At 45.9% G+C, this 23160-nt stretch overlaps 1 protein-coding gene across 3 annotated transcripts in view; it reads left to right on the top strand.

Annotated features, from left to right (window-relative positions):
- The window catches only part of RAD21L1 (RAD21 cohesin complex component like 1), a 1036426-nt gene that overhangs the window by 895369 nt on the left and 117897 nt on the right, over positions 1-23160 (top strand). For all 3 annotated transcript variants that reach the window (XM_086932732.1, XM_086932731.1, XM_086932733.1), the window contains one exon: positions 15239-15378. In XM_086932732.1, the coding sequence (XP_086788858.1) occupies positions 15239-15378 (140 nt within the window). The remainder of the gene's footprint in view (positions 1-15238; positions 15379-23160) is intronic.

Here is a 23160-nt window from a genome sequence, read left to right on the forward strand (position 1 = left end):
TCGATTCCCTCTTTCTGACTGCTTTTACAGACACGCCATGATTTCCCGCTTATTTAGCTCGTAAGTAGTTGCCCCCACCTCTTGAACATAACCTATCACAACCTTGCTGAGGCACCATTGTAATGATTCCTGCCTACACTACCCATAATTCACCTCTCCTTGAGTCTTTCGACCTCTGTGTTTATAATCGTTGATGCAACACTTTTCTAGTTAAAAGGTACCCCATGTGGCAATCCCTATACCCCGCCCTCCCTGTTGATGTTCTCTATTGCGCCGTAACTACGATGGCAAAATTCACTTTATGAAGTTATACTACATTTAACACATGTATAATATTTAAAAAGATGTTACATAAAAAAGGTGTTACAGAGAGAAATAAATCCTATCCATAAGTTGATTTGAAACCAAATATTTGTTCACAAGTTTCTTCTAGTCCTTTGATGTGTGTATCACGTGTTTTCTCAAATCCATTGTTGATAGGTTATCAGTTAGTCTTTTCCGTGGGTGCTACGTGCAGGTAGGGCAGTGGAATCAAGTTACATAGTCAGAGATTGCCGTGCACTCCGGTTTGAACAATTTTACTCCTTTTAGACGAAGTTCTTCCGAACTCTGAATTATATGCGTGCTCCCTGGGATACGTGAACTGCCCCTTGTCACGTCCATAATATGCAACATCAAATATGGAGCAGTGCTACACTCCAATCCAGACGCACAGCTGATGTTGTGATGATCACACGTTATTGTTAAATAGCTTTACCACTTTTTACAATAAATGCTCTTTGTAATCCAACGATTTTCTTCATTCCATTTTATTTTTCAATATTCTTGACTGATTCCAATAATGGATTTAACCAGCTATATGGTCAATTACAAACCGAGTACTACACAACAGAGTATCACATAGGATTCATGTAATTATAAACAAGCTAGGCTGTGCCACTCAGTGGAAGAATGTAGCCCTTTTTTATGCTGTCTGTCCTGCAAATCCATTGGTTCTCTTTTAGAGTAAGTAATCGGTCTACATTGGATTGTCTAATTGTAGGTTTCACTACCGTGATGACCCACTACAGCATGTCTTTTTCTGAATGTTTAAATTCCAGATAATGTCCTACTAGGGGTGCTGTTTCTACCCTACAGCGGATTCTAGATTGATGCTGCAGTATTCTTTTTGATCATTTGTGTGGTTTTCCCTGTGTAAGGAAAACCACACGGGCATTGAATACAGTACACCACATTTGTGGTGTTACAGTTGGAAAAGCTCATCATTGTCATGGATTTGCCATTGAGTTCAAAGGTTTTCATATTTTCAGTTGTGTTGCAGGCTGCACAATTAGTACATCGATAATGTCCAAGTACTGGTGTCCGTTGTCTCAGGCTTTACGTGATGGCCTCCCTTTTGGTCAGTTCCTGCGACTTCACAGGAACTGTACGAAAAGGGAGGACTATTTCTTAGAAGCAGGGAAAGTAAAAGACAAACTGTAGGCTCGAGGCTACCCTAACAAACTATTAAATCCTTCAAGCGCACCTGGTATAATGATAAATCAGCGTTGCTAGAAGTAAGAGACAAACGTTCCCAACCAAAACTTGTTTGTGTCACCACATTTGGAACAGCAACCAACGACATTAAAAAAATTGTCAAAAAACATTGGACGTTACTAAACAGTCTCCCTGAACTAAAGGAACCACCTATGTTTGCCTTTAAACGGGGACCAAACATTAAAGATCGGTTGGTCCATGCTTCTGAAACACAAGACCGACACATGGTCGATAACATGAGACAACTGACATCAGTACTTGTCTGTGTCGATGGGCCAGCGCCAGGTGGAGGCGACGAATGCAATGTCGGGTGCCTCTGGCTGGCATGAACCCGCATTGGTCAGGGTGGATCAGGTCGGATAGAAGGTGCCGATGTCTTTGGGCTATCGCAGTAGCAAAGATTTTAATTTCAGTGTTTATCAGCGAGATTGGGCGGTAGTCAGAGCAGTTTAGGGAAGGTGGCTGTGTCTTCGGGATGACCACAATGGTCACCACGTCAGATTTGTATGGGAAGGACCAGTCTTCAACCACCTGGCGGAAGAGCTCCATTAAGTGGGGGACCAGGTCATCACGGAACGTAGAGTAGTATTCTTGGGGGAATCCATTGGTTCCGGTCGTCTTTCCGAAGTGTAGCAGGGTGATAGCTCCATGGATTTCTTCCTGGGTAAGAGGGCCATCCAGGGAGTATGCAATTTCACGGGGGAGGCAGGGAAGGCAAGTCCCAAATTTCTCCAACAAAGCAGCGAGGGAGGCTCTGGGCAGAGGTTTGCGCAATATCCACAGAGGACACTCTGTGCGCCCCACCGGCTGTTCGGATCTCTGGAATGATGCGATGAGCCTAGGTAGGATATCAGGTTGTGGAGCAGTTTGCCATTCTTGTCACCCAATCCGTAAATACGGGCCACAGAGGAGCGCCATAGCATTCTGGCCGACTCTAGGGAGAGCCACCAGATCTCGTCTCGGACCAACGCCAGCTGCCTAGAGGAATCGGCGTTGTTCTTGGCCAGTTGAGCCCGTTCCAAATGCACCATGAAAATATTCTGTTTCGCTATGTAAAACTCCATCATATCACAGTCTTGATCTGCAAGATGAAGATTACCTGTTGCGAGTAAAGTGGTAGGTATACTTGCCCCTCCATGGTCCTAAATTGTCCTATATTTGGATTTTTGCAGCAAGTTTATCAGTTCTTCTTTGGATTGCAGTGTTGATTAGCATTTTAAAGATAGTTCGTGGACAATTTTTTGCAAATGTGATTCTCCATTTCATGTGAAACAAGACTTGCAGTCTCCCTCTTTCTCATATTATGTGGAAAGGAACTATCATGTTAACAGACCCTCATGGTCTGAGGCTTCTAATATTGTATTCATTTGCAATGGGTGAGCTAGTTTATATTCACGTATGTACATTTTAATGTAACAATATGTGATAAATAAATTTTGATGTGCACCTCTAGTCCATATATTCATGTAACGTGTGGCACTTAGGATGGATATGTAAGTGAATTGCATTGCTTTTATTCCTTTCTTACATATTGTAGTACAAGCATATTTTACCGTAATAATGTTTAGAAATAATGTAAAATGAGTCTTCACAGCTCTTTCAGACAGACTAGGCATTCCATAAGGACCAAACAATTCTCTTTGTAATCGCACATAGGCTGTTATCATATAACCGAGATGGACATATTGGCATGATCCAGCCTTTTCCTACAGACAGACTTTGGACTGCAAAATGTAAATCAAATTTAGGTTTGAGTCATCAAATATTTGAATACAAGGTGATACAATATGTATTAGCTAGCTCTAGATAGGAAGGAAATTTCCATAATGTCATGTTGCCTGCATTTATTTTTACATTCCTGAGAGATATATATAATCACTTCTATTCTTGTTATATTTGACATATTTCTGAATGCATTCTGGACTAAGCCTGGTTTTAAATAAAGTCTCTTAAATGTAATAGTATGAATTTCTTATTATGTGCTCACTTTGGTGCGGAAGGAAGGAGGGTGTAAGAGACGGATACTGCAGACTCAAAACAAATCAAATAACTATTTGTTCAAAAAGTTTTTTGTAACATTTATACGTTATCTGCAGGTACGTTTTGAGAGAGATAAGTACGCCATTACTAGTCTGTTTCCCCACTCAAGCTGGCGAGTTGATCCTCCAATTCCTACCTGAAAGATAGAGTAAATCTCCTGGGTCTGGGATGCCCCTCATGATGTAACAGTGACACATCTATAATTTGCCACACTAAAAGATAATTTAGTGGCTTTTACGGCTTGTAGAAAGGTCTTGCTCGAAGGCCTCTATCATTAAAGACTTTTTGAAATTGTTAGGAAAACTTGCACTCCTAGATGGGAGCCTTCTCCATGGGAGCTTGATTTAATTTTGTCTAAATTTATGGCTCCTCTTTTTAAGCCTATGCATGACCGTCATTGGAGTATCACACTTTGGAAGGATGCTTTTCTAGTAGCTGTTAAATCAGCATGCAGGGTGAGTGAATGTCAAGCCCTGTCTGCCTTGGAAGCTTATATTGTCTTTCATGGAGGATTGTTAAGTGATCCCTGTTCTTACCATAAATGCGATCTGAGTTCCACATCAGTCAAACCATATCATTGATTTCTTTAGCAATTCCACCTTTCCAACAATTCTTTTTATGTCTTAGATGTAATGAGTGTTCTGGCATTTTGCTTAGGCAGGGCTCAAAAGGTCTAAGAAATGTAGCCAGCCCTTTATGAACTAAGGGTTGCTGCTAACTAGCGTTGTCGAAGCAGTCCATTTCGAGGTGAATCTGGTTAGATTTCCTTAGGTTATCAAGTGGCCTCTTTCTATTAAACCTGTATAGTCACCTAACCCTTCACCTATATTCTCCCTACCATTGCACTACATAACAATTCCTAGTACTGACCTTTTACCTTGCTACGATGATGTCCAAAGTTAACATTGGGTTTTCTCCAAAAAATTTAAGCCTCATTCATTATGCATGAGGAGCCTTGAAATCACAGCAGGACAGCACGCCTACCATCTCCTGCATAAAAACGATGTATAAGGGTCATTCCTTCTGTCATCCCAGTCCGACATGGCACAGCAAGTTCTATCCCTAGGGGTACACTTTGGGTATATATACATCATCTCTTCTTGAGATAGTCTGAGGAGAAAAAGGCGTCCATGCTGACACACTGATGTGAGATGCTGAGGCTCCTGCACGCAGACACTCCAGCTCGCAGTGGTCTGACAACTCTTGCGGGGTGTCCATTTCAAGACCAAGACGAGGGCCCACAGTCTCTCCCTTCAGGCAATGGAGTTGATTTTTATCCTAGAGGGATTCATGGCTTTACACCCACATATATACTAGGTAAACTTAGGTACATCTAGTTAGGGACGCATCGTAGGAGTACGCATTTTTTCTACTGTCATGTATGTAATATACTTGCCTGTATTCATTGTTTTAGCACGATGGTAGAAACCTATCATCCTTTTACTCTTAGTGCTTATAATCGTGTATATCTGGTACTGTATAATGGTTGTTTCAGCTCACCTATTTTACACTAGATTGACGCTAGTTCAATAAATGCTAATTGAGAAACATCCCCACCGTTTATTCTGTGTATCTCTCTGTGACTAAGTGAGCATGAGTGACCGAGTGAAAAGTAGTACACTGGTCCACGATCCTGAGGGATCAGGGTTGTCATGTCATAATCTCTCCTTGGTAAGAGGGGTTTCTAGTGGCACTGTGAGCTTTCTGGTATACAAGGTGACATATCGGAGGGGCGTCCAAAATCAGTCTGACTCCAATCCTACAGTGTATGTTGTCTAAACGTGCAGATCCTATATAGGTTTATAGGAACTACACAACACTAAGCCTCATTCTGAACACGAGAAAGTGGCTACTGCAGCTTGGTTATAAAATGATATAGTGTTAGACATTTGTAGAGCAGTCACTTGGAACTCTGGTCATACTTTTAGCAAGAATTACTGTGTAGACAGACTTTAAAGTGACTACAGTTTTTGGTCATGCTGTTCTAAGGAATACCTTTCAATGTCGTGTAAGCTTTTTTTTTTTATAATTGTTTATTAACAAAAATCAACTCGTTCGTCATTACACATATATAATCACAGTTCTTACAGTGTTGCATTCACAGATTCTTATACAAAACATAACTCTTTAGATGTCATATTATACAAGCTGTTGGCAGTACAGAAGTCATTGTGGCGTTAACTGTTCGTCAAGGGAGGGGATCATGGGAGGTTCACACCAGTGTCCACGGTATTCATTCCATTTTGACCAAATTGCCACCCATTTCCGGGGATAGCCCCGGACCACATAGACTGTCTTCTCTTGCAGCATACACCAGTCCATGTCTTTTTTCCACTCACTGAGCGTTGGAGGTGATCCCGCTCCCCATAGGCGTGCTATATTGCGTTCTGCAATCACCTGTCCAAGCGTCGCCCATAGTCTGCCCTTTGCGAATAGGTCCGTGGGCTCCCAGATGTTCAAGAGGCACCTTTTAATTTGGGGTCACAAATCAACCTCCCAGACTGTACGCATACTTTCATGCACCCGCTTCCAGTATGCTTGTATTATAGGGCACTCCCAAATAATGTGAAGGATTGTCCCTACCTCCCCACACTGTCTCCTACAGAGCCCGTCTGCACTCCTCTCCATCAGTACTAGACGTGTACCCGAGATATAAACTCCGTGCAATATTTTTAGTTGTATCCGCCTCAATTTCGCCAATATCACTACTTCTTTGGGGGAGGAAAGTGCCTCTCTCCATTCCTCGTCATCAATTTCTAGACCGTCTGCCTCCCATTTCCTCCTAAGTGCCAGCAAGGGGTCAGGGGTGTGGTGTATGAGTTTTTTGTATGTGAGGGAGATCGCCTTTTCCGGTAAATGACCGTCAAGCAGTCTGTCCTCAAAGGGAGAGGACTCCAGGAGCGTCGTACCAGGTGGAATGTTAGACTGGAGTGAGTGCCTGATCTGCATGTACCGAAAGTACTCTGTTTGCGCTAAATCGTAAGCTTGCTGTAGTGAGGCAAAAGTCACCATCCCCGTGGGCCCCTATAGATCTTTGATATGGGAGATCCCTATCAGATCCCAATTACGAAATCCTTTTGTACGCCCCAGTGTACCCAGCCTTTTGGCGACCCAGAGCACGGTAGCCAATGTGAGTTTGTCAGCCCATCCCAGTTTGCGGCTCACAATATGCCAAACTGGACATAGTGCTTTGTAGGTCCTGTGAGTGGGTACTTGTTAGGTCTAGAGTAGAGCGCAGCCTTGAAGTAACCTCCCTGGGTTTCCCCTCTTTAGGGATGGCCACCAGTGTGGCGATACGTTGTTCCCTCTGCAGTTTCCCCAGAGCGTTACTATCCTCGAACATATTCTTAAGATGTGGGCCCAGGCAGTCTGGTTTGAGCTTGTACAACTCGATAGGGAGACCGTTTGGTCCTAGAGCTTTCCCAGGCCGAAGGTCATTAATTGCCTTGGTCAATTCTTTTGAGGTGAGTACACCTTCTAAAGTCTCCCGGTCGTCGTCTGAAAGGGAGGGCAGCTTAATGTCTCGTGTAAGCTTTCTTGATTGTCTTGCTCTTCGGAACTGAAGGCTGCAAACTTTTCAGAATGAGCATGCTATTCTGTTCTATATTTATGATTTACAGTGAAGATCCTGCGATACAGAAGAAAATATTACTTTCTTGTAAGCCTAAGTCTGCATTGTATTTCTCTTCAGTGAAGTCATACACACACCTGCCTAACTGGTCCATCTATTTTTGAACATCAAGCTCGTTTTGTAAACATTTTAGCTCTGCCTGTCATCCTCAAAGAACTGGTCCTGTAACGTATATGCTAGTACAAAGCATGCTGAGATACAGAAGCAGCTGGCTTCTTAAAGGAACAGAGCATGATTGTTAGTTCTCTATAATTTTAGCCTTTAAGACTTTTCTTTTTCTATACGTTTGGGGGTTTTCCTTTGTTGCAGCATATTTCAGGCCTTTTGCTGAAATGCTGCCTTATGTAGTATTTAAAATACAAGAAATGGAAAAAATAGCCATCTATGGAGGTACTGCTTGTATTTAGTTAATTAAACCTTTAGACGTCTCATGAATGACTATCCTAATTTTGGAAATTTCATTTTCCAGGATCGTCACAGGCATATAGGAATATTCTAAATTTGACTTCAGTGAAGCAACCATTGAAGCTGAACTATTATCATAAATAACAGTTCTTTCTGCTTGATTCCTGCATGTTTTTCCCCCTTACTAGGCTTTTTTGTTGCCCATCGTTTCACCTGTATTCAGGTGTGTTGCCTAAGTGAAAACAAAACAAAAGTGGTTGTTTTCCTTTTAATCATATTATTCCTAATTTGCCCAGTAACTCCTTTCACTAGTTGAGTGAGAAATGACTTGTCCTCAAATCAGGGTTGAAAAATTTTTTAGAAGGCCCAGAATGCTAGGCAGTTTCACAAACGTTTTGTCCAGAGTTTTTAATCTTTTTTGTAATTTTTTTAAATTATGTTTATTAGAAAGTTTCAAGGAGAAAAAGCATAAACTAAAGAAAGGTTACAGACATAGCAGTGTGCGACCAGGTGTACAAACATATCTTGACGCTCCAGTTAACAATGAAATACATTAAGCTATCTCTCTGAACCATCGTACAGCATTTGAAAAAAGAAAGCAGACAACACCAGTAAAGTCATATCTTGTGGCCAGGAAACGTATTTATCAGCATAGGGCTACACATTCATAACACACCCCCCATTATGTGCCGGGGAAGGGGCACCACCCACTGTCATCTAGGAAGGTCATTATGTATCAGAGCCCACTTCAGAAGGTGAATCAGCAGTTCGGTGGACCTTGTCCGATCCAGCAGGGCTGTCCGGGCATGTCTGCTGGAGACATAGAGGGACCAAAAATGTTTAGGCCTACTGCGTGGGGGTAGCAGCTCGCTGTAATTCTCGGTTTGAGACAGCAGTACATCATGTCCCTCGACCATTGTGCCAGCGTGAGGGTGGGTCCGGTCCACGCTTTCAACAAATAGCAATGCAACGTTTAGCCAGAAGGAAAGCCATATCTACCAGTCTCCTAAGCGTCTTTGGAATTGGTTTCGAATAACCCAGCAACGCCAGTAGCGGATCCAGAGCCAGGTCCAATCCAGAAACTCGGCTGACATCCGCAAAAACCGCCCCCCCCAGAACCAAGCAATCCCAGGGCAGTCCCATGCAACGTGGAAGAAGTCCGCCACTAACACACCACAGCGGTCGCACTTCGATTCCTCGCTTAGGCTGTAACGATGGAGCCGTTCTGGGGTTTAATACACCCTATTAAGATATTTAAAATGAACCAGGCGGTGACGTCCGTTAAGTGATATTCTCTTGGAGCTCAAACAGCAATACCGCCAAATGTCATCCGAAAGTTCCGTCTGCAGATCCCGCTGCCAATCCAATCGGGGTCTAGAATAAGCACAGTCCCTGGCCGCTAACATCGTGTGGTAAAGTCTGGACACCAGCCTGGTCGGGGAAGAAGCCCTAATGACCACCGACAGGGGCAGCACCTCCTGGAGCTCAGCCATATCATCTCCAAAAAGCGCTCTAAGAGCGTGCCTAGTTCTATGTAGCTGCAACAGAGCCAGCGCCAAGGGTGATTCCACCCCACTCACAATGTCCTCCACAGACCGGACAACCCCATCGTTAAAAAGATCCCCGATGGTGTGGACCTTAAGCGATTCGAGCGCCGCAATAACACTTCTGTCCCTGCACGGAGCCAGCCAATAACACCACTGCAGGCGGGTCAAAGGGGAATATAGTAAGTTAGCTGTGCCAGGCGTGGGTGAGACAGGCAAGCAAATCTAATATACCTGTGTGTCTGGCCTGAGGAGCGAATAAAAGAGACGGGAGAGGCTTGGGGTCACCCACTATAGATTCCATCTGCAAGTGTGGGACATCCGGAGGGCCGTGTATCCAGTGGTATGCATGGAAGCCCTGCGCCACCCTGTAGTATAGCTCAAGGTCAGGAGCACCCAAACCCCCCATCACATATGGTAAGGACAGAATCCTCCATGCCGTTCTGGGTTGTTTATCCGCCCAGGCCAGCCGGATCATCGATTGTAGGCGGCGAAAGAATTGTTTCGAAAGAACCATGGGGACGTTTAGAAAGAGAAAAAGGAAGCGTGGCAAAACAATCCTCTTCATCAGGGAGATCCTATCCATCAGGGACAGCGGGAGTCTGATCCAACCATCTATATCATCCTTTAGTTTAAAAATGGCCACCCCGTAATTTTCCCTTAAAATAATATCCGAGTCAGTATGAAGCCGAATACAGAGTCAGTGGTCCAGACCAGCGGATATTCCGGATCCAAGCAGGCCGTGACCGGAGTAAGGGGAAACATGATGGACTTATCCCAGTTGACTTTGATACCCGAAAGCGAGCCAAAAAGCACCACCTCCCGTAGCACAGGCGAAAGATTAGTCTCCGTGTCTCTGACGTACAACAACATGTCGTCAGTGTATGTAGACACCACAAGCCGATAATTCGGAAAGCGGATACCTCTATGTCCATGGTACTCCCGCAAGCACAGGCCAGAGGCTCAGCAGTCTGGAAATAGAGGATCGGGGAAAGCAGACAGCCCTACCTCGTACCCCTGTAAATAAGTATTGGGTCAGTGACCAAAGTACCAATCCGGATCCGGGCCGTAGGTTCATGATATAACATCTCCAGCAGTTGAAGAAACACGGCACCGACAGCCATACAACTCAAGACGTGCCACATGAAGGGCCACTCAACGGAGTCGAAGGCCTTCTCCATGTCCATAAATACCACAATAGCCGGGACCTCCGGGCGAGTATGCTGCATAGCCAAAAATACCGTTATCAAATTATAGGTCAGATGTCGAGAGGGCACAAAACCTGCTTGTTCAGGGGCCACTAGGGTAGTGACCAGGGGGCTGAGGCGGTTCGCAAGAATTTTGGCAAAAATCTTAACATCAACATTCATGAGGGAAAGAGGCCTATAAGAGGCGCAATCTCCCGCTGGCTTCCCCGGCTTGAGTATAGCCACCAGTATCTCCTCCCACATAGTCGGCCGTAAAGTTTCCGAGGTGCAGATGTCATCAAATAAGATTAGGAGATGAGGCAAAAGGAGGTCCTAAAAGGCCTTATAAAAGGCAACTGAAAGGCCATCACTGCCAGGGGCACTACCCGCTCGCATGCCCGAAAGAGCTAGAACAATCTCATCGCGTTCAATAGGCCGCATCAAAAACTCTCTATGGAGATTAGAGAGCCAAGGCAGTTCTATGTGTCAAGTAGTCCAGTATGCATTCCTCCGGGGTCGGCCCCCTCGAGGAATAAAGGGCAGCCTAATATTCCCTGAATTTGGCAGCCACCTGGGAGTCAATTAGAGGCAAACCCCCCTGTGGATCGTGCATAACCGGAATAGCGGTTCCATCTCTGCGGCGTTTTGCAAGCTGCGCGAGGACCCTACCCGGCCTCTCACCCTCGCCATAGACCCTGGCTGTAGCATACTTCCCAAGGTGTTTAAGTTCCACATCCGCCTCCTCGTGATACTCACCCAGTGTACGAGTGAGTTCCTCCTCGACAGAGGGAGTCCGATCAGGCCCGCAAAGAGATTCAAGGTCTCGCAGCCTGCGCTCTAGTGCACTCAAACGAGAACGTATCGCCCTTAGCACCCCCGAGTGTTTGGAGATAGTGACCCCCCTAATATATGCCTTAAAGGCCTCCCACACAGTTTGTACGGAGTCAACCGAGCCTACATTGGTCTCAAAAAACTTTTCAATGGATTGGGCCAATTCCTCTCGAAACGCACTGTCTAAAAGAGAATATGGAGGGAAGCGCCATGAAAACGGGGGGGACGGACCTTAGGGGACAGCAGTGATAGTAGGACCGGGGACTGATCCGAGAAGGTGCGCGGCAAGATCGTACACGCACGGAGCGACTGTAGCAAATATCGGGAAGCAAACCAATAGTTAATTCTAGTATGGATTTTATGCTGTGCTGAGTAATGTGTATATCCACCCTCCGAGGAATGCCCGTGTCGCCAAACATCTGCCATATCAAACCGTAGAAGAGCGGACTCCACCGCACATGCAGAGGCCGAAGGACGCCTGTCTGGGCCGTCCGACCTGTCCAAGGCGGGCTGTCTTGTAAAATTGAAGGCCCCCCCCATAGAATGTTATCTGTGGAGTAAGGCGCTAGTAGGGTAGTCAGAGAGTTGTAAAAGTCAGGGTGGTCATAGGGCCGTAGATGTTGAGAAGAACAAGGTCTATTCCCTCCCCAACACCCTAGAAAGTGCGTATCTACCATCTCGGTCCGACCCCAATGGAGTGAGAGATACAGCCGACTTCGGGTTAACCCAAGAGAGCACTCCTCTAGCATGGGAGGTGAAGCCTGATGCATTAACGTTCCCCACCAATCCCCTGTAGGTTAGTATAGGGCTGTCCAGGGCCAAGTGCGTCTCCTGTAAGAGCGCCACATCTATGTGATGCCGATGTAAATAGTGAATGATTTTGCGTACCTTGCGGTGGTCATTTAGGCCACGGACGTTCCAAGTGACGAAGACCAACGAGTCTGGTGTGTCAGCTGAGTCTGTCATAGACATGTAAGGACGAGCATAATATAACAAATTGGAGCAATAAAAAGCAATGTTGCATAACCAGTCAGAGGTGAAGCTATGCAAGAGGTTATCATATAACAAGAAGCTACATCAACAATCCCCCCCTTCCCCCCCGAACCCCCCAAAACCTGTGCAGGAGAAAATTGTGCCAGTAACACACAAAGCTGTAGATAGAACAGCATAGAAGGGCCTGCAACGAAAATGTCACATTGCGTGGCCAGCCTCCTCTGACAAAGCCACTAGGAGCCCACTAGCAGTCCCATCCACTGGAAAATCATGGAGCTCCCAGTAGAGTGCATGGCGGAACCATATTTCCCAACGCAGCCCATCTTGCATAGCGTAGCCTCCGTACCCTCCCGACGAAGCCCAACTAACCAGGAATAGGGACAGACAGGCACACTACCAAAAATCTCAAGTCATACACATGCAATCAGATCCCTGCCCCATTCAGTCCAGAGGCTATACCGTCTCCGTGCTGCCAAGGCAGCTTCAGTCCTGTTCATCTAATGTGCCTCCAGTCGCCTCCTCAAGACGGCGTTCAGTCGGAGGGCTACGTCTCTCCTTCGCCCAGTCCTTCATTGCCCTCTGAAACGCCTTCGGATCGGTAAAGATGGTCGAGCAGCCCTGGCGGTTTACTCTCAGCTTGGCAGGGTACAGCATAGCATAGTCCACTCCTAAGTCGCGGAGTTGTCGCTTCATGGGTGCAAACAGGCGGCGCGCCTCTTGTACACAGGCTGTAAAGTCTGGAAACAAAGAGATGGTTGACCCCTCATATCTCAGAGGTTGTTTCTCCCGGGCCAGACGAAGGACAACGTCCCTGTCTCGGTAGTTAAGCAGCTTGGCTATAATTGGCCAGGGGGGGGGGGGGGGCCGGCTTGGGCTTCGGGCAAGCGAACGATGAGCCCTCTCCACCACGAACATATCCGAAAAGGCATTGTCGCCTAAAAGAGTCTTCAAGAGTTTCTCCATAAAGAGCTCCATATTGCCAGTTGGGGTATTCTCCGGCAGGCCCGTGACGCGAAGATTACAGCGCCTTGAGCGGGCTTCGAGGTCTTCTGTCTTGTCTTAAAGGATTTGAAGGACCTTGCCCAGTTTTTTGTGGTCAGTGTCCAGGGTAGTGTGGGCCTCCTCCACCTCCATCAACCTACTCTTGGACATGTCCAGGCGCTCTGCATGCTTATCCAGTCTTTCAGCCATGCAGTCCATGCGATATGTGAGGGCGACCATTTTGGAGCCCAATGAAGTGATGCCTCCCTGCAGATTCTTTTCCATATTCACCAGCAGAGTCTGAATATCCTGGCCCGGATCCTCCGCCGCCTGGCCCTCGTCCGTCGCGGGGTGCCCCACCTTAGACTTCTTGGGATCAAACGAGATCTTAGGCTGAGTTCTATCAACGCGCCCCATTTCGTGTGGGAGGAGTGAAGCAGGACATGGACAGCTTAATGTATAGGGAGAATTAGCCGCTATTTCTGGATCACCGCCTCACCGACCGTGCCCCAAGCCAGAGTACCAGGATCCAGCCAAACTTTCCAGCCACTCACTGCCGTGAGAGGATCGCCGTCCAGTCGCAGAGACAGCAAGATATCCGGCAAAGACCGGTAGCGATGACTAACGCACCCGTCTCCGGGCCTCCCACTTTCACCGGGCAGGTCGACCCCCTCCAACAGCCGCAGGAATCGCACCAGCAGGGCTCAGCTTACCCCCAGGGCGCTCTGCCGATCCAGGCACTGCACACGTTCTGGCCAGGCTAGGCTTCAGCTGCAGGAAGAGTGGGATCCAGCCCACAGCCAGTAAATAAACCAGATCCAAATCCCTGGGCCTCACTCCTCAGCTCTTCAGTCATGCAGTCCGAGGCCACATTAGCACCACAAAAAGGAGCTCTCCGCACCCACATCCAGAGTCACGACGTCCCCCTCACCCTAAGCAGCCTATGAGCAAGGCCGTTCCACGAAATGGCCGCCGCCGCTGCTAGCACAGCTCATCTGCAGGGCTCAACTATGTGGTGAGTGGGTAGCCAGAGGCGGCAACACTCGGGAGCTGTCCCAGTGCTGTGCACACAGCGGCAGTGATAACACTTCCAATGGCGGGCGGAGCGCCCGTCACAGCGTCGGGGAGAGAGTACACTCTGGACCGGCCCCCACCGCAGCGCCAAGCCGCCGGGCCCCACCGGGGAGAAAGGCAACTCCAGGTCGCAGTCTCAGCGCCGCAGGTAGGCCGAGAGGAGCCACTGTCTGGATCAGCACTCGCAGTGGCCAGTCGCACACTTAAAACCCCCTCCGAGGGTCGCGCAGGGTCCCAGACACTCGGCCGGTCAGCTCCGGGGGCAGTGAAAGATGCGTGGCAGCAGGATCATGTAGGATAGTGCGGCAGACCAGCGGAGCATTCGGCTCAAGCGGCCATCACGTTCGCCAGCTAGCTCTGCCCCCCCAGAGTTTTTCATCTTTATACAAGATACTCTATTACCATTTAATCAGGAAGCTATATTTATCAAGATTCTGAAGGTTTTCAGTCGGGGTTTCAATAAATAAAAATCTAGTAGCTGAAAAGAGTGAAAGAGGGGGAACGTTCCAGCATGAAAAGAAGGCTCACTAGAAGACTACAAGAGTCAGGCAGTGTAGCCGGCCTTAAACGAGTTCTCTAGAAAAATAAGGTAACCATGTGTTGATACTGCCTTCTACCAAATATGTATGACTAGGTGATGAAATACACATCTTTCAAAACAGAAGGAAGTATAATCTAATTCATATAGATACATTGAGATTGATAAACAGGAATTATGATTGGTTGCACGATAAAGGAGTGTAGTGTTACATACTAGAGAAGGTTAACTTTACTAGTAAGCAGAGCACATATGTAACAGTCAAGCGGAGAGTTTTCAGCATGAGAAAGTATCACAATTTGGAACAATATTAGATTTGGATGGCAACACTAGCCAGCAGCACAACTTATTTCCAAGTTATGTTGTAGATGACATACTATTTTATGCACAGAAATCAGGATTCCTAAACCCTCATCGTGTCATTGTAAAGAGGCTCACTGTTGATTAATTGTAGCATGTTCTTTTCTTGCTCATGCAGATATGCCAATGTTAGAAGAGTCCAGCTGTCTTCAGGAATCTAAACTGTCAGAAACTTGTAAGACAAGTGTGGCTGAAACACCAATACTGCAAGTCCAGACAGAGGAAGCTCATGAATTGATTAATGCTGGTGAAATGCTCGTAAGTATTGTACTTAAGAGATATACAAAGGTTTGTTCAAGGAGTTTCTTTCAAAATCATTGCATCTTAAGACAAACTTCACTGGAAATATCCCTTATGTGCATTGATAGCTCTACTGCTCGTGAGGAGCCTTCCCAAATTAGCGTTGTAATTAGTATAGTCTTTGGGCTTTTTTTCAGGGTTGATGTAATATGGTTTGTCAGAACAGCATTTGGCACTCTTAATCTCCAAGCTTTCTCCACAGCGTCCTTTTATCCTGTGCCACAAAAAACGTGTTTGCGGGGGATCCAAGTTGGCTGCATTAAAGCAGGACACACACAGGATGAGCTCTCAAGTGTCCTGGCTTGCAAATAGCAGTCACCTATATTCTCCAGAATAGGACACGACTTGAAGGGTCCCACAATATGTTGGGAAAGATATCCCCTGACAAATTCCCATCAACTGCAGAGGCGTGGGTAGAGGGAAACTTGAAAAGAGCATGAGGAGGAACCTGCAGATTGGAGCCAGGAGCTCCCGTGCTGACAACTGGAGCATGCATAAATAGGCATAGCAGTGGCTGAGTGTACCAGAATAAGGTGGGAAGGTAGCTGTACTTGGGTGCAGATTGGGAAACGGGTCTTGTGCAGGTTAAGAAAGCCCTAAAGGCATGTTTTCTCTATCTTGCCAGTGGTGTTCTGATGCTGCCTCCTGGAGACACCTGCTTACTTAGAGAGAGGAGCAGGTGCAGAACCCTGGAAACCTTTTTCCCAGCACTGACCATAGGATTGGGACCATCATGTTGATGAAAGTTGGGAGCAGTGGACTATGGAGCTCAGTATTGCCAAGTCCTGAGCTGACACTTTAGAGAGGAGCTAATCTCTGGCTGCTCATCAGGAGATGAGCAGCTCTCTAATGTTGGTTACTTAGGCACAGGTAAAAAAAAAAACAACAGCAGAAGTCGGACAGTGGGAGTACTATGTGAGCAGACTTGGCCCCAAGATTGGGCCCTGGTGGTAACTAAATCACGAAGACTACAGAATTGCATTTTAGGCAGCTGCCCAGTCTTCTTGTCGATTTGCATACCTGCCCTCCTAAAGAAACGTTTCTGGATGCCGCCTTCTCATCGAATAACTTCAATTGAAAATGATTGTTCTGGGTAGTGCATTTCACTGTGGTAAATCAGTTGTTCACTTAATTTAATTCAAAGGACCACTTCTTTTTTTGAATAATCCAATAAAATGGTGACAGGGGAACAGAAATGTTGATTGGGGGTGGGTGAATTGAGCAATCCGCAGGCAAAGAGGAGGGAACAGGTCCAGATAGAACATAGCTCATGGGACCACATCCATCAAGGGAGATAGCATACAGTGATAATACTGGGGACTGCCTGCATAATTCACCTGCATTCAAGCGATATGGGGGTAATTAGTTGGTTGATTAAGTCAAGCAAGAGATTGACTCATTAAACTCATTGGGTACAGTTAATGGGACGGTCAATGGCCACAAAGTGGGTGGGATAGGAGATTATCTGCACCTATAGCTTTATAAATGTGTTCTTCGCTTGCAGAGTTGTTCAGGGAGTTATGCAAGATGTTTATTTTATGTAATTGTTCACATGTTAAGATTCTTTGTTCAGTTGTTGACCATGGGTGAAAATGAGGCCTACTGTTAGAGCTCTGACATGAAGGGTTGTACTGACCTCTGCCAATAGGAAATTGGCCTGGGATGTCTAGTGTTTAGGGGTAGATAGAAAGAGATGCAATGATGTGAGTAACCTTCATATTATAAACAGTATTGACGATCTTAGCAATGCGCTTTTTTCCCCTCCAATCAGTTTTTTTGTAAGAAATGAGGCCCGCAGGGCAACACAAAAAAAGAAAAGCAGAATATGCACAAACTAAAACAAATACCTCCGCCCATAGTCCTGCCCAAAATGTAATAAGATATATAACAAATACATTAAGTCAAGCACTTATCCCGTACCAACGTATCTCAGTCTCAACCCGTAAACACCAGAAGCTCATCATCCACTAGCTGTCCCAGAGCTCGGACCTCTGTAATCCACCACTCCTGCAAAATCTTAGGGATGTGTCTACGGACCTCCCCATGCCTTATAGACTGCTACCTCCAAGCCCATGCAGTGATCCATTCCCCCCTCTTCCAGACTGCAAGGGATGGGGGTCCTTGTCCTTCCACACCCTCGCTATGTCTTGCTTCGCCTGAGTCAGCCCCAAAAACTACAGCGATATCATGGATCTATTGCCACCTAGGTTGTCATTGACATGAAGGAGAATACATTTTGGGTCCATTGGAATCAACCAGGGCAAGACCCGCTAAGGCAAGACATCACCCCGTTTAGCAATGCCCTTAATAAAGGAACACAAGTTCTTACTTAACTGGAAAACTACCTTTCTAATTGCTGTCAACAGGAGGCATTTTCTGCAGGAAGACAAACAGCTCCTAGATTGGAGGAAGTCGCCAGTACAATAGTTCTCATCAGCAGATACTAACAAAAGGAGATGACAAATTACTACGGTCTGGCTTCCAGTACCAAGTCACCTATACTGTCAGAGGTGATGGGGAGGCAATATTTTTTATCAATGGCTTCAGAGTCCACGCTCGAATTTGGACATGTAAATTCCTATTGGTTGTCTTGAAATAATTCTGTACTTCAGTGAAGGTACAGTTGTGCTGTGGGGAGTGGCTCGTTCGGTGGTTGACCAAGGGGAAATGGACAGAAGATCTAATCGGAGCACCGGGAAGATGATTTATACAGATATCCTAACATGAGAGATTAGCCTGAAATGTCTAGTGTCTGAAGGGCTTACAAGGGTGTGCTCTCATCACCAGAACTCGACATGTCCAGCAGCAGTGATGTCCTCTAAGAGCTTAAAGAAGCAAAATATGGTTTTAGTAGATTCCTAGAGAGTTTTGCATTTTTCAGATATGTATTTCTCCTTTTTCCTAGCATACACACCTCTCGGATATTCGCATTGTTGACTTCCTGCTGTTCTTTCACTGGTCCGGTGTGGGTGAAAATAGGATCAGTTTCACAGTGATCACCTCTGGGTTGGTCGTTATTTAATGAAGTGTTTTATAGAGATGCACTAACACTTCGGGAACTCATACCCTACTACTCAATAATTTTCACCGAACGACTGAGGAGAGGGGATTATGGAGTTTTGTATGCAATGGAGAAAACTATCCTGTGATAAAATCATAGCTGTATCATCAGAATTAGACATAAAGAATTGTCACAGAAGAAGCGAGGAAGCGACCTCTAAGAACTGAAAAAAGCAGCACAAGGATTTGGGTCCATGGATAGATACATATGTATATATCTAGCTATTCAGAGGAAATCTGTCCTATTCCGGAATGTTTCTGAAAACTTAAATACATCAGAGGCCACCTCATAAGATGAAGAAAATACACACCTGAAGCAGTCATATTTATCTTAGATAGTTGTAAGTATCTGTGAGGAGTTGGAGCCTCCTATAAGCAAGAATGGGATTTTCAGGGTAATGTTCTATGAAGGAGAAAATACATCACTTGAACAGCTACACAGCCACTTTCTGTGAACAAAAGAAAATTGGATCCTTTTTAGTTGGCCTTAATGCAAAAATGATTTACCTACTTTCTAGTCACGGGGGTTCTGCACTTTTTTGCACTTCACTGTTCGTTGCAAGCATGGATTCCCTGCTTTGCTTTGAACAGATACCTCAGACCAATTATTTTATATAAAGTAAAAATCATCCATAACTTGAGTTATTTTCCATTCCAAATTGCATGTCCAACCTCCAGAGAACATGCAGGTCCCCAGCTTTGCTGAACTTGGAGAAACGTTCCTCTAACTAGCCCCAAAGAATGTGGCGGCCCGAGACTATTAAAGTTGAGACCTTCCCCCTGTACTTTGCTTAAGTAGCACGACCTCGGTTAATTACCATTAGGGACACTTATTAAATAAGGGTAATAAACAATTCAATATTGGCCCCCTCACTACACACGAGATAGTTCTTGTCACTGTTACCCACTTACATTACACCACATAGTAATATAGAAGTTCCTGAATATAAAAGCCATTTACCAACTAGAGCCGTGCTTGGACTTTACACGTCCAACCATTGCCAGGAAACTCTACTTGCAATTTCGTCATGGTTGTCTCCCCCTGCATTCATTTGTCAATAAATGGTCTAAGAATGTTCCTATGGCCGGCCCCGCCTGTGGACTAACTGAGGAAACAGAACTGCGCGTTTTTTTGTTTGCCAAGGTTACTATAAGATCAGAAGAAGAGAATTACAGCAATTATGTAAAAATCTTGGTGCTATTCATTGCATAGATGTGTATAGGCTTTTAAAATATGACACGAGCACGCATATAGTATTTGCTACCTCACAATTTCTTGCTGCAATGTGGTGGGCTTGTCTGCAATTTTTGAAATTTTAATGAAATGTTTTTTTATCTGTGGTCATAGACAAATTGCGAAAGATCTTCCTTTATTAATGTATTTTATACTTTTAATTATTTTTGCTGATACCTTTTTTTATAATTGTTGACATGAAATGCTGTCTTTTATGGTTTTACAACCAAAATAAAGATTTTCTACTACAATATATAAGTTTGAGCATTTCCCACAGGTGTTCGAGTTTGAAATAAACATGGGATACTCATCAATAGTCATAATCTATTAATACTCCCCGCCCACATACGATATCCCGGAGTATATAGAAAATACATATATATATATACACATATGTGACACACAAATGCAGCCTAAAAATGTTTCCAAGATGGCAAAAATGCTGAAATTACATACGTTTGCATTGTAAAACACAAAATCCTCCTAGCCCATAAGGAAAAGAGGACATGCACTGAAAAGTTGCATTCAGCAATGCTTTATTGCCACAAGGAAAACTTGTAATTGCAGCAGTTACCTTTAGGCTGCATAGCAGAGCAATAATGAAACAAAGAAGAAACTGACACCTTGCCTTTAAGGCTTCCAAGTGTTCGGGTACCGTGCCTTTAAGACCTGCAGGAGACCCTCTGCTCCCAGCATGCACCATAGGTGACAGTTAGGTCAGTTCTTTTTTCCGGCTCCTTATGAGAGGATCCTGGAGTTTGAGTTCTTTAGTTTTTTGACTGAAATTGACTTTCTTTTGGCCACCAGCTATTGCCTGAAACTCACCTGCTGCTGTGGGCGCTGACACCTTCTGCCTGCCTTTCACGCTGTTGTCCCGGGTTGTGGGCAGTGTTTGCTGGTCTCCCCCGCCGCCGCATCCTCCATCAGCGCAGCCGCCGAGGGGGGGGACCACAGCCACCAGAACGCACCGCGGGCACCGCCCCGCCCACACACGGCCATTTCCGCGCCAGGAGGCGCTCAAAGCACCGGAGCTCCCTCAAAGGAGTGGGAGCTCCGTAATTAACTTTCTTTTGGCCACCAGCTATTGCCTGAAACTCACCTGCTGCTGTGGGCGCTGACACCTTCTGCCTGCCTTTCACGCTGTTGTCCCGGGTTGTGGGCAGTGTTTGCTGGTCTCCCCCGCTGCCGCATCCTCCATCAGCGCGGCCGCCGAGGGGGGGGGACCACAGCCACCAGAACGCACCGCTGGCACCGCCCCGCCCACACACAGCCATTTCCGCGCCAGGAGGCGCTCAAAGCACCGGAACTCCCTCCGCGTCGCGGGGCGCGCGCGGGCTGCGCCGGGCTAAGCCCGGGCAAAGGGCGGGCCCTCTGTGGCCCGAGGAGCCTGGCCTGGGCCATACCCCCTGCTCGATTGCTACCAGTTTTTGGACATTTGGACATCTAAACTGTAAGTTTGCCAACCGTTTATGTTATTTACTACTGGGAGTTAGTCACGACATTGACATTTCGAGAGTGGCTGACAAACTTGTTAAAATCTCCTTCTGCTCTATCGTTGGGTACTTATAGGGTCTGTTATGAACTGCCGAGAGACCAGAAGCATGGCAGCTGCAGGAGTAAAAAAAGCTGACTGGTACCCTCGATGACTTTATAGTCCGCACCCACGCTGTAATTGATGAAGGGATTATCCTAATGGACAGAAGGGTGTCTCAAGACTTAGCCATGGCTAAGCGATCCTCTTTAGGTCTTATCGCTCAAGCTTGTACCCCGAATACCGTAACTGGATCGAACACTCTTGCAATGGTACACAAGGATGGGGGCCATGGTGTTCTAAGTTCTCAAGAGGGTCTGGAGGCAACCCCCAAACTTTCCCTGCTAGTAGATAGCGGCCCAGTTGGAAATGAGACAAAACCTTTCTATGGCTATTTCTTTAAAGCAAAGGGGTATGAAAGAGGGGGCAATTCCTAAACAAAAGACCAACAAATCCACCATTCGTAAAGGGAAAAAAGCACATATTACCCATAATCAAGATCCAACCAATTTAGATCTGGTGCCCTCGAATGTGAGCAGCAACCTGGTTGCTCATACCAACGACACTGGGGGGAGTGCACCAGGCCAATGTTGGCCTACCCCTAAGCCTCCCAGATGATACTGTCTTAGATAGCAGCTTGGAGGAAATTTTGGAACTAAGTGGCGAAGTAAACAACCAAGTTAGAAGCAGTGAGGACAGTAGTAGCCTAAGCATGGTTAATAATAACATCTTTGAAATGCTAAAAATCCTCCTCGAACCAATTGAGGTTAGGTTACGCTGCTTAGAAACAATACTAAAAAATATTCATAAAGATATAAGTGCCCCTAGTTTCAACCTGAATAATATAGCACCACATGCAAAAACTATAATGAACAAGCCACCCTCAGCCGATAAAAGTGTCCCTACCACTAAAAAAAATGTGCCCAGAAACCCAGGTAATACCACTATTCCAGGAGGAACCATAACAAAAACCCCTGACCCTAAACAAATACCGAACCCAGCGAAACCTAAGGTAACTCCTCAAGTCAAATTCAAAGATTCCACACCTCTGACCCCAAAATTAGACCAGGCTCCAATAGATAAGAGAGAGTCCCGGAGAAACATCCATCTTCCCCCGGATGCATGCCCATATGTTGTGATCTTGACTGGGGTCACTGAAATTGCATCAACTGAAGTAGATTCTTGCCAGGCCCTGAAAAATAAAGTATGCCATTGGCTGTCTAAAAACCATCCATTACCAGCCAATATGCCTAGTAACATTCTAATGATGGAGAGAGCTCCTTGGGTTGGTGGCAACAGAAAAAATTTACAAGGAGACTGTATTGTGGTCAGCTTTGAGAACCCACAGGTGGTAAAATATATTTGTGGAGGAACTCCGCGTTATCACACAAGCACGGTCACAGCCAGGCCCCTTTCTTACTTCTATTCACTGGGGAATCAAGTAGACAAAAGATGGAGTTGGTTAAGGGGTCCACATGAATATAAAACTAGACAGAGGTTCAATCCCCCATGGGAGGTACAAGCCCACGGTTGGGAGGAGGGCGGCGAGAATGGATGGAACCTGGTTAGGAAAAGAAGAGCTAGACCTTTTCAGGGAGGGCTTGCTGTAGCGCCCCGAAATAATCACCCACATTATGATCACCATATTGCGAATGGGCAAGAAAACTACTTTAACATCCCAACGTTCAATCATTATGACTGCCCGTCATTTATGGAATGGGTTGATTGACAAAAACTGGGCTCACCCATTAAACAGTTGCAAAATACCCTTCCCATTGTCCCTCAAAGTAGCCAGGTTGTGCAGGAGCCATACATTGAGTTAAACACTGACCCAGCTTTACTCACAGGTCAGGGTACTGAGGGTGGGACATCATTCCGTGTGAAAGAGGATAATGAAACGGGAGGGCGGGGGATA

Source organism: Lissotriton vulgaris, chromosome 7, assembly GCF_964263255.1.
Source record: "Lissotriton vulgaris chromosome 7, aLisVul1.2, whole genome shotgun sequence".
Taxonomy (NCBI): domain Eukaryota; kingdom Metazoa; phylum Chordata; class Amphibia; order Caudata; family Salamandridae; genus Lissotriton; species Lissotriton vulgaris.